The sequence below is a fragment of the Zootoca vivipara genome, chromosome 2 (genome assembly GCF_965207765.1).
Source record: "Zootoca vivipara chromosome 2, rZooViv2.hap1.1, whole genome shotgun sequence".
NCBI lineage: Eukaryota > Metazoa > Chordata > Lepidosauria > Squamata > Lacertidae > Zootoca > Zootoca vivipara.
The window spans coordinates 61,830,504-61,843,110 of record NC_142584.1 but is presented as its reverse complement, the minus strand read 5'-3'; the positions used below and the strand labels follow the sequence as shown (position 1 = coordinate 61,843,110).

General features: G+C 43.2%; 1 protein-coding gene across 4 annotated transcripts in view; it reads right to left on the bottom strand.

Moving 5' to 3' along the window:
• The window catches only part of GRIA1 (glutamate ionotropic receptor AMPA type subunit 1), a 210,813-nt gene extending 199,085 nt beyond the window's left edge, over nt 1-11,728 (bottom strand). For all 4 annotated transcript variants that reach the window (XM_088662028.1, XM_088662029.1, XM_088662027.1 and 1 more), the window contains exons 1-2: nt 11,220-11,728; nt 8,949-9,086 (exon numbers count right to left, since the gene is read on the bottom strand). In XM_088662028.1, coding sequence (XP_088518154.1) covers nt 8,949-9,086; nt 11,220-11,301 — 220 coding nt within the window. In that variant the 5' untranslated portion in view covers nt 11,302-11,728. The remainder of the gene's footprint in view (nt 1-8,948; nt 9,087-11,219) is intronic.
• Between the last annotated feature and the right edge of the window lie 879 nt (nt 11,729-12,607).

The window sequence follows — 12,607 nt, the reverse complement described above, 5'->3', positions numbered from 1 at the left end:
CAGATCATTCAGTACTTTATACCTTATAAAGCAAGTGAAACAATTCAGAGCTTTCCCAGAAAACAAAGGGTTTTACTGAAAAACAGCACCAAAGTAGCAATTAATTAGCTGGCTTTCTCAGAAGGGATACAGGGAGAACAAGGAGGGATTGTGGGGTGATTTGATGGCACAGCCCCTCAGAAGAGCTTTGACTTGCACAAGAAGAGAAAAGAAATGGAATAAGTGCTGCAGAGCTGAAAAATATGTAGGACTGGGGAATAGGGCTAGACTACAGAAGAAAGGGAATTATTAGCTATCCTCCCACTTGCACTCTAACTGATGGAGAAGAGGGAAGTCCAATACTGATGAATAGCAGGAAGGGGCCACACCCTTCTCTCTCTTTCTTTCTTTCTCTCTCTCTCTCTCTCTCTCTCTCTATCTCTTCCTCCTCCTTACCATTTACATGAAATTAGGCTACAAGGATTGGAATCAAAGGCTTTAGGTTGTCCATCTGCATCCTGGGGTCAGGGTAGCCAGCATGATGCCCCCCAAATGTTGTGGCACTACAACGCCCCTCATTCATTGCCACCATGGCCAATGGCCTATTCTAGACAAAGTGGGGACGACGGCGACGACAATGAGTTGAAATCACAAGCCAAAATATTGATGGCAGACAATATTTTGAGACGTCATCTTTGAAACAGCAGCTTTTCAAACATTGAACCTTGACACAAATCAATATCTAAGCTCCTACAAGTGAACAAAAATGACTTTTGCAGAACATCTTTCATTATACGAAATCCATAGGTAGAAGAAATTCTGAAGAGTCCAAGGGTGAGAACAAGATCCAGATTTTTATTTTGTTATTCTGTCTGCCCATAAAACAGCAACATCAAAGAACCAAGAGCATCATTAATTCCATTACTAGAGACTGAACAGAGCAGACACTGACCCGAGAGTCTCTAGTCCATTACCCATGGCCTTCCTGACAGCTTGGCTCCAGATGCAGTAATCTGTAGCTTAATCCTGCATACAGTTAGGCTGCTCAAATTCAATAGGTTTCCCTGGTCTGTGTGTGGAATCACTGTAGTTGAGAATATGCATTTCAGTCAATTTTATGGCACTCCTGGGATAAGCAAATACAACACACACAAATTCGCATAGTATCATACAACTAAGCTTGACGAAGTTTAATTACAAAACTGCATTTTAATTGATCACCAGTGGAATAAGTTACAACAGTGCCATTCCGAGAAATGGTGGCCGGTACACATTTATCAACGGAGGCTATTTTCCCCTGCTCAAACAGAATAATTGTTTAATTGCAATAAATCTAGACCTGCAATTGAGAACATTGATGTGTGTGCATATTGCTCTTTTTTTGCTTTTTTTTTTAAAAAAAAATACAAGGCAATTTTAGAGCTGAAAAGAAAGGTTGCAGTGTGTTTTATAGGGAAAGAAAAGAAAATATAACAACTTTATCATTTCATCATCATCATCATTATCTATTTGCACTGCATCTTTTACTAATGCTACTACAATAATAACGTGATTGCATGAACTTGGCAGTTTAATAAAGAGGAAAATGTGTGATTGGTGTATAAAGTCATCATGCCAAAATGGAAAGGGATCAAACAACCATCTGTTCTACTGCCTTGCCCTAAGGTTGCAGTAGACTAACCCCAGCAGCCTATCCTATCCAGAGCACAGGGCACCAAACTAGATAGCAGGTACACTGTACTGACCAATGTGCACCCAGATTTCAGTTTACACCTAAAGAGACTTTTTAAGACAAATGTCGAGGCTCCTGCATGAGTAATATATCTGAAGATTCCTTCAGTAGCACCTTAAAGACCAACTAAGTTTATATTTTGGTATGAGCTTTCGTGTGCATGCACACTTCTTCAGATACACGTGTATCTGAAGAAGTAAAATAAAAAAATTCCTTCAGTAGCACCTTAAAGACCAACTAAGTTTTTATTTTGGTATGAGCTTTCATGTGCATGCACACTTCTTCAGATATCTGAAGAAGTGTGCATGCACACGAAAGCTCATACCAAAATAAAAACTTAGTTGGTCTTTAAGGTGCTACTGAAGGAATTTTTTTATTTTACTTCGATCCAGACCAACACGGCTACCTACCTGTATCTGAAGAAGTGTGCATGCACACGGAAGCTCATACCAAAATATAAACTTAGTTGGTCTTTAAGGTGCTACTAAAGGAATTTTTTTATTTTGCTTCGACTCAGACCAACACGGCTACCTACCTGTAACTATATCTGAAGATTGTCATGGGAAGCAAAAAGTGTTTTTATTAAGGCTATTGAAATTTGTAGAAAAAAGAAGGCTCCACATAATAAGATCTTAACACATCATACTGCAGCTCTTCCACCACCGGTGAAACTTCTGACTCTACTCAGCAAGGACCATCATCAAGGAAGAGGGGAGTTGGAGTCCAACATCTGGAGGGCATTTGGCTGGGGAAGGCTGCTTCATACAATGACCCACCTATGCCCCATTGTTTCATGTTATTAGGATAGAGCCAAATGTTATCTAGTAAGCATTTTCAGTGAGAAGGTTAGGGCTGTTGGAGAATCCAAACTGCTCCTATTTTGCATCTATTGGCTGGTGTCCACAGTACAACCTGGTTGCTGCTTCAGCAAGAGCTTTCAGTCTTAACAATCCAACTACCCCCCGCCCCTTTACACAGAGGCAATCAGATTTGGCTATGTGATGACATAATGAGGACAAATGAAGCTAACAGGACACATTGCCCTTACTTTGAATTGTCCTCATTGGTGTCATTTACATAGACATATCTGATGATGATGCCGCTGTTCCTCAGATGATGGTGGCTGATTTGAAGGGGGGAAATAGGTACTGAAACTGAATTTCATTATGGTGAAGAATAAACTAATTATCACCACTTGAATGATCCACATTGGGACAGGAAGACAGAACTACCTGAGACCGTCTTAGCGGAACCTCCTGTGCAGAATTGGTAGGGAGGGTAAATTTTCCCTAAACCTCATGGGGGGGGGAACGTCACCAAGGCTTGACAGCCATCTGTCAGGAATGCTTTGATGGTGTTTCCTGCTTGGCAGGGGGTTGGACTGGATGGCCCTTGTGGTCTCTTCCAACTCTATGATTCTATGAAAAGGGAGATACATGTTATGAGTGAAGAAAATGTTCATAAAACATACCTCCATATTTTGGCTCAGCCATATCTGTTCTCATCTTGCAACCCTAATTTACTTATCCATCAAGACTGAGCTCAGGGTGGATCACAACAAAGCAAAATACATTAACCCAAAATAAAGCATGCAATTAAAACAGTCAGATTATTAAAACGTATTTCATTGTGCACAATGGAGTCCCTATACAGTATTACACCTGAAATACTTTCTAGAACAGGATGGTCTTTAGCTGGTGCTGGAAGATAGATAAATTCAGCACCAGCCAAAGCTCAGAAGGGAAGAGGGTGCTCCACAGCTATTGTTCAGAAGGCCCTCTGGTGGGTCCTAGATCCCCTATCTCATTATACCAACAGCTGTTAGCCATGATGGAGGCTATGCTCTGCACCCTTGGTCAGAGGCAGTGTGTTTCTGAATGCCGTTGTGCTGAAGTCCTGCTTGTAAGTTTCCTGCAGGCATCTGGTTGGTTACTGTGAGAACAGGAGGCTGGACCCAAAGGGCCATTGGCCTGATCCAGTAGGGCTCATCTTGTTGTTGTTTAGTCATTTACGTAGTCATGTCTGACTCTTACGTTTTTAATAAATGATGGTACTACCCCAGCTGATGCCAAAGTCTGGGTAGGATGATACGTTTCCTTTTGTTAATATTAAGTTGTGACCAAAATCAGTGATCCAAAAAGTAACAACCCCTCCACTCATCCTGATCAATTTCCTTTCGGCTGATAAAAGGTACAAGATAGCAATGCTCCTTATATTTTGTGGGTGTATATAAGTCTTTCTCTTGCCAATAAAGTTGGGGTTTTTTGTTCTTTTACACAATTAGCGGAGACAGGAGTGCCTGGCGTGCTATGGTCCATGGGGTCATGAAGAGTCAAACAACAACACAATTAGCTTCATGCAATTTGCATACATTTTTCTATGTAAATATACTTGGGTGTTCATTCAGTAAAAACAACAGAAACAACACCACAAGTACCTGTACTATCATCTGCATCATCCGAAGTGGCATGCCACAGTGGATGATGCATTTACAGACAGATTTCTGGATTATGGTTGCTATTGCCAAGTGCAGCTCAGTATCAGGGACAGTCCAACCATTAGACAAGGCTGCTGCCTCAGGTGGCGGAAGCGCCCAAGGTGGCACCTCCACGGGGTACCCCACCTGCCTCACTGCCTCTGCTGGTGGTGGAGAAGTGCCACTGGCTTCAATCTGGAGTGAGATCTTATCAAAATCGCAAAAGATCTGGTGTGATTTTGGTGAGATCTTGCTGGAAACCAGTAAGATCTCCCCTAGCTCTCTTCATCGGAAGGCTTAAAAGAGCATTCCTAACCACAGAATAATAATTACTATGTATGAATGCATTTTTTTCATTACAGACCAAGACAACAAAGAGTATCAGGTACCTGGTACATCCTGCTAGAAATGGTATGTGTGAGCCATAACAGGTTGGTGGATGAATACCTGTAAGTGACTTGAGTCCAATACATTGTGGAATAGCATTCTGGCTACCAACAGCATGAACATTATGCTCTGCAAGCGAGGCCTGCAGTCAAGTGTTCCAGCGAGGCCTGCAGTCAAGTGCCACCAATTCCATTCTACTTCGTGCCATTTTACCACCACCAATGGCAACAGTTAGTCAGCATGATGCTTCTGGGATAGCTCAGTTGGTAGAGCATGAGATCCTTAATCTCAGGGTTGTGGGTTCAAGCTCCACCTTGAGCAAAATAATCCTGCATTGCAGGGGGTTGAACTAGAGGACCCTCATAGTCCCTTCCAACTCTACAGTTCTGTGATTCCATGGGTACTGAGCACACTCGGTCCTCACTGGGCTGTTTGTATGGTCTCACCTTGTTTTTTCTTTCTTTCTATAGATTCTCACCCACCCATTTGTAAACACAGTTTCACCTACCCTGATGATACCTTCCTCTAGAGCATATGTTGTGCTGCTTCAAAAAGCATGGCAGAAAGAGACTGAGCACTGGAAATGGAGGGAATGAAAACCAATTCCATTTCCCATGTCTAACTCTTATAGATGCAACAGAAAAGCTAAGTGCTCTGGTTTTGCTACTCCTGCTCTTACAAGCTAAATCTAACTTGCCCACATCCTACATTTTCACATACTGCCATTTCCCATAGGTTTTATTTTTTCATTTACTGTTTCATTTACTATCTACCATGATGCCCCTCCATTTTGATTGTTTGGGGATTAGGTCTGCCGTGGCTGGCATGTTCAAATGTGGTGTTTTCCACAGCTGAATTCTTACTATTTCTAATGTTAAAAAAAAACCCAAAACCCAAAACGAAACCACAGTTCATTAATCTAGTTGGGTGTTTTTTGTTTCACAACACAATGAGACAAAATTGTTATGGAGAGTTGGGTGGTGATATGGCTTTTGGTGATAGGTCTTTCCCTAGAGAAGCATGCAACTTTTCTCTAAAATACAGATATTAGCAGAAGTAAAGATGTGCCTTTTAACTTGTTTTCCTTCTGAGCAGCCCCCCTTAAAAGGGGTCTATAACATAAACAAAGAATGTGCTCACCATAACAGACTTTTTTTTAAGGGCCAACATTAATGCAACTGTTGAAAGGTACCCAGTAAATTTTCATAAGCCTGCATTGTTTAAGGAAAAATGCATGAAAGCAACATTGCTGTATATTTCTATTTATCATGGGGGTTTTAACCTTTTAAATTGCAGTGGTCTTGCTTTAATGTCAAGAAGAAGACAAATGCTTTCTATAACAATTTAATTTCAAACATTTCCTAGGAGGTAGCAGTCAATATTGTTGCAGAAACACCCAAGATGCATCAGATATAGCCTGCTTATTATTGCTTTATATCACCAAAGATGATGCCATGGCAACCATGCAACAGTCTGTCATTGCATATGGCTTATTGCCTCTCAGTACCAGGTCTCAGTTCCACTGTATGTGACTCCAAGTTCTATTTCAATATTACCTGCTAGATGGCAGTGGGTGACTTTTTACATTGTGCACCACTGGTGGTTGGGGTTTTTTCCTTGCAACATGTGGACAAAGGAAATACATTTTCACAAGATGCTTCAAGATAACTGTTTTAAATGGAATGGCTTGAGTTTGGTTTAAAGTCTTTATATTTTAATGTTTAATGTTCTTTATTTGTATAGTAAAGTACCCTGGGATCTCTAAGATGAAGCATGGCTTAGAAATCACATTAAATAAATAAAAACTCCATTTTGGTGCCACGGGCCTCAAGAAACACACACAAACAAACACACTTTTAGATTCTTGCTTATCATGCTGATTCTAAACTTCCACTTTACAGTAATGATTGCCAGCTACCACCATCGGGCTCTTAACCATTTGTGCAAGAACAGATCCAATAGCAATAGTTGTTTCTGACAATTAACTAGTTTCTGCCCTCCAGATTTTGCCTTGTGGTTCCCAAACCCACTGTGGGAGTGAAGGAGCAGGAGAAGCACTTTCACAAAAAGGTTAGAGACCAAAAGGGAGGGTTGTAAGATTTTAACCCCTTCTATTCCCTCAATTCTGAAAATGGCCCCGAGAAGCTATTTTGCCTTCCAAGACAGGCTCACTGCTGAGTCCAGCTTTGAGGGGATTGGGGATGCCCTCGTATTTTCAGGGGATAACTTACAGGTGGTGAAAGGGTTAGAGGCTCCTTTCTAACCTACCAATTTATCTCTGCAAGTGCTGCTCACCCCCACATTAGTCTTACAAGAACTAATGGGGAATACACACACCGTTTTGATTGTATCACTGCCAATTCTGTCCTAAGGCACATGCAATAACTTTATCAGAAGAACCACCTACTTTACGAATAGCTGAAAATATCAGTGGCAGGGCATCTGAGGACAAAGGTAGCACATGAAGAGCCCAAACGCAACCAAGAGCGTGTTGTGCATCTCCATGGAAACAAACAATCTTTATAAGAATATTTACATCACATTATGAATAGAAAGAGCCCACCAAAGCAATCAGCGCTCATATAAATGCTGAAAATGAATAATTGTGAGTTTCTCCAACACAATCAGTGGTTATAAGAAAAGCGATATAAGAGAGGAGGACCATTTTTAGTACAATTTTTAAGAAGCACAGGTGTAGTACTCCATGACTAGCTTTGTCACTGAAAGCACAGCTTGCCTACAATCTGCAGAGAACAAAATGATGGAAGATTCTGATTTATTAAAACACTGATAATTAATTGCAACTGCAATCAAATAGGATTGCAATTGGATGCAATTGCCATTAGGACACAGTGTTTTACAAAAAGCTGATCTCCAACATAAGATAGACCAAAAGTGTTGTTCCATTGGGACCGGTGGGGAGTGGGAGATTGTTTGCTTGCAGTTTCCATTGTAAGCATGAACTCAATTCTGTGTGGATTAACTAAGAGCAACTAGAGACATGAAATTGGCAAACCGCAGAGCTGGTTTTGTCAGACTCTTGTCATCAGAGATAAAATACTGTATCCTGCTTAATATTTGTAGTTAATTGTCCAAGTCATTATCAGCTTTCCAACAGCAGCACATTCCTCTGAGTTTGTCTAGTATTGATGCTATTCAGGGGTTTTCTGCATCCAGTAAATCAAATCCTCCATTCAACCCATCAATATAGCGTAGCCTCCATCCATTCAACAGAATTATATCTGTTCTGGATCTATATTCTGATTCATCTTCTCACCTTGATGCCACACCTCTCTGAGTCCTTTGTGTTCTGCTATTTATAATAGCCACAGTCTAAATCCACCATTTGGAAATTAGAATTGGAACAGCACAGCAGGAATCAGAGATGGAAGTATTCTGACTTTCTACACACACGATCCTTTACTAACAACATGCCAAAACTACAACTCTAAACATAATAATGATTCTAGTCTGGCTGGTGGAAGGGAGCCTTGGGATTATTCATGTCAAGGGCAAGGTAAAGGCTTCTACATCAGACCAAATTTGTTGGGTGGCTCCATTTATTTTAAAAACGGGGTCTCACAGATGTGTAACCGACAGCAGATAACTGAGCTAAAGAATTCTTGTAATACCGAATCAACCCCTTTTTGTGAACATAGCAGCATATATTTACAAAGACCAAAATCTGACAGCAATTCCATTTTAATGGAGAAGGCTTTGTTTTCTGTGTTTCTTTTATGCCTCTTCATGGCTAATCAGCTTGTTTTGGCTTCCGCCCTGCTAATATCATATGAAGTCCTCCACCATGCTGATTTCTGGGGAGATGTCCCACCAAACCTCCTATGAAAAGCTCTGCATTTTTTAAAAAAACTATTAAACTGAGAAACCTTTTAACAGCTCTGGTTAAAAGTCTAAGAATAACTGCTTCAGCTCAGACCTCTCACCTTGCTTTCATTGTTGGTTGCATTGCTAACTTTCGATCTGACCTTTGACTGCACTTCCAGCCAATGCCAGATAACTTCAAAAAAAGAAAATAATGTTGCGTGATTAAGTTATAGCTATCAAAATACAGTACATGAAATAATTCCTTTTCTGTTCTGTATATATCACACATTTGGGTTACGACAAATCCGTGATGATGGGTGGGGGAACAAAGAGAGGAATGGTGGAAACAATCGGAGAAAGAGATGGAGAAGGAGAAGGAAGAAGAATAATCATAACTTGGGGAGTGGAACTCTGTTAGAGATCTCATCATACAGACCTTGATAAAGTGTTTTAATTTTAAAGCAACAGCCTCTGCAATGGTGAACTAGATGGGAAAGGCAGAAAAAAGATGAGAGGGGTGGGGGGCTTGTACAGAGAGCCACTACTTACAGGTGTAGGTCATTTCAAAGCTGTCACTAATATTCACAATGTCAATCTGAGGAGCCAGCTTGGGGGGCTCTGTGAACTGAGACAGTGCAAACATAAAAGCGGCATGTTCCTGGGATTGTTGAGTAGGAAATAATCCCCCTGGAGAAAAACAGAAGAGAGGTTGGAAACTAATCAGCAGTGAAACATTAAGTGACAATGGCATTATTATGACCACACTTCAGCATGTAGGCATTCTAGGACACCACTTTGCTAGTAGAGTGGCAAAAACTTTTCTCCAGACACGTTTCCAGAAAGGTAGCCATGTCAGACAGTGTCTGCTAGCAAAAAGAACAAATGATCCTCTTGCGCCTTAAAGACTGACAAATGCACCTGGGCATGATCTTTCAGGATCCTGTGCAGTCTGACCATCACGCAAACACAAAACACACCACCAGATCCCAAATATGATCGTAAACAAAGAGTGAATCAGGGCTATGGAGAATGGTGTGTGTGTGGGGGGGGGGGTGTCATTTCCGTGGGCTTCATTTCCTGTAAGGGTTAAAACGGAGCTGGTCAAATACAGGATTGAGCATCTCCACCCCCTTTTCATCCAAGGGAGACTCCTTCCCCCCATCCCCTTTACACCAGATCTGAATCTGCTACATTTGCCCACACAGAGCAGATGTTTACTCAACAAGTTGTTGGAGAACTAAGAGGAAATGAACAAAGGAAAACGAATACTATCCAAGCAGCAACTGTCTTTGGACAATGGGGCCTGGGGAGTGGCCAAATAACACTTGCAAATGAATTAAGCCACACTGTATCACGAGGGGTGCTATCTGTACCAAGGGCTGTATTCAGGTAACAAGAAGACCTCCCATAAACGTGGGTGCCACAAGGTCTGCTTCTTACTGAATTTATTTCGTTTCCCATCTTAGAAACGCAGGGTAGAGTGCGTAACTGCCCAAAAGGCTCCAAGCGTGCTGCTGACAGTGGCTTAATTGTAGCTAAATGTGCAATTAGACCTCTGAATCCGGTTTCGGCACTTAGGGGGTCCATTTGAGTTTTGACAGCAATGCAAATCGAGTGTGACATCCCTAAGGTGCAGATGTGCAAATGAGGCAGAGACAAGAGTCAGTGGCAGGATGGAACAGAGCATCATAAGGATGATCACCCCGTCGTCAATATTATTCATCGCTCTCACACTTCAATTGAGCAAAGCAAGAAAGCAAAAGCAGGAAGCGTAGACTCTAAGGGAAAAAATAGCAGGATACTTTCTGCACGTTCAGCAGCGTGCACGATTTCTGGGTGTGTGTTTTTTTCGGGGAAAGGCTTGTTTTTGCACCAGGAAAACAAACAAATAAATAAAAACACTAAACCCACACTTCGGTGCCTGTTGTTGCCAAGCTGCGGGGGCTAGAAATGGCAGCCTGCTAATTTTGCAGGTTCGTTTTGTGTTCCCCCGAAGAAATCTGGGAAAGGAGGGATGCCGGCGAGGGAACGTTAAAACTGCAATAAAAGCGCCAATCCTGCAAGTGAGGCTATCCCATGAGTTCCCCCCCCACCGCCCCTTACTGCGAGGGCGAGCCAGGAATTGGCATTGCAAAGAGACATAAAGGCGAGGAGGGAGACCGTTCTCCGAAGCAAATACTATCAATTATGTATTTGGGGTGAGGGGAGAGAAGCTGCCTAGTGACTGAATTGGGGGGGGGGGCGCAAATGAATGAAAGGTGTATCGCTGATGCTTGGGGAAGGTGAAAGGCGGGGGGGGGGGGACAAGCGGATGCATGGAATGGAAGGAGCCGGAGTGCAACACCTTCTTGGCGTGGTTCTGCTTTTGTTTCAGCGCAACAACAAAGACTGGTTTCTCCCCGAGGTTATCTCTTTACTTACGGACAGTAGAAACCATCCCCCACTTCCCCCAAACAAAAGGATGGCAAAAGAATGCAAAGTGGGGTTCCCCCCGCCCCGGACTCCCCTTCCCCAAACGAAATGCCGAGTCCCAGATTTAGGAGGAGAGAGAAATTGTTTGCTTCCTCCATTTCGGAAGCAGGCATGTGCAGGCATGTCCTCCACCCACAAAAAAGGAGAGATACATCCCATATAAACATCTATATATTTTTTTCGATCCCCCAATTCTACAGCAAATCCACCCCATGCATGGGCCAGACCCCCATTCTTTCTTTGCGAGTGGAGGCGGTGGATGGGCTAGATCAAGCACAAACACACACACACACACAGCCATCCAGGAAAATGGGTTCGCTACAGAATGGGCAACCTTTTCACACTCACCTATCTGGATGTTGCTGGGGAAATTGACCCCCAACACTGCCCCTAGGAAACTGGTGCAGAAGAAGGCAAAAATGTGCTGCATATTCCCTTTTGCATTGGCGAGAAAGAAGCCCAGGTCCAAGCATAGATTTGGTAGTTCCCCCCTTCTGGATTTTTTCCTTCCTTCCTTTCTTTTTCCTTTTCCTCTCTCCCCTTTCGGTCCTCACTTCCTTCTATACTGCCGTGTGTCTCTTTCTCCTGGAATCCAGCGCTTAGATCGTTGCTTTAACGCCAACTGACAGCAGGATTAACTGAGCTCTGAGAGAGAGAGAGGAAGAGAGAGAGAGAAACCCTTTCTCATCCACAGCCCCCCTCCTCTCTCTCTCTCACTCACTCATACACATGCATGCACACACAGTCTTCTCTCTCTCTCTCTCTCTCTCTCTCTCTCTCTCTCTCTCTCTCTCTCTCACACACACACACACACACACACACACTGTACTCTCTCTCCTCCTGCTCATTTCCCTCTCATTGTTTTACTGTCCACCTCACTTTTTTGGCAGCCTCTTTCCTGAGGGTCCCCTCCTTCACCACGTGCTGTTTCCCATAGAAACATCGGAAGCTGCCTCAGACTATTGATCCAGCTCTGCTCAGCATCGTCGACACCGGCTGCCCACGGCTCTCCAGACAGGGCTCTTTCCCCAGCACTGCCCGGAGACACCGGGCATCGAACCTGGGGTGCTCTAACTACTTAGCACCACCACCTTTCCCCATAACACCAACCGCCTTCCCTCTACATTCTTTCGGCAGTTCCTGTCTGGGAGTGCCTCTCTGCCAGCCGGTCCCTGAGCGGCAAACTCCAGCCCAGAAAGGGCTCTGCTCTTTAGTCACAGATCAATAGGTCCTCGGGCGGGGTTGCTCGGCTCTTGGGATCCAAAGGCTGCGAAGCTCCAAGTCGCTCGCTACAGTCCAGATCATTGAGACAATGATGGGTAAGATGGAAACAAATGGCTCTCCAGAGAGGAAGGTGAAGGGGGGGGGAGAGAATAATTTTCAGGGGAAGGCAAAAGGAGAGGCTGACATTCGTCTTTTCCCTTTCCAGCTGAGTTTTCTTCCACCTGTCTCATCATTAACCTGCTTGTCCCATTTTGCCTTCCTGAAGATGTGTTTTGTTCCTGCCCTCAACGGAAAAGAATCCAGGCTAAAGAGGCAGCACAAAGGCTAGAAGTTTACATACCTTAGGCTTATTATATTAACGAGAGGTGTGTGTCTCTATGTGTGTGTGTGTGAGAGAGAGAGAGAGAGAGAGAGAGACAGAGACAGAGACAGAGACAGAGACAGAGAGAGAGAGAGATGGTGAGGAGAAGGTTCGGGCTTTCTTACAGCGAACAGCTTTCCTTCCCACTCTT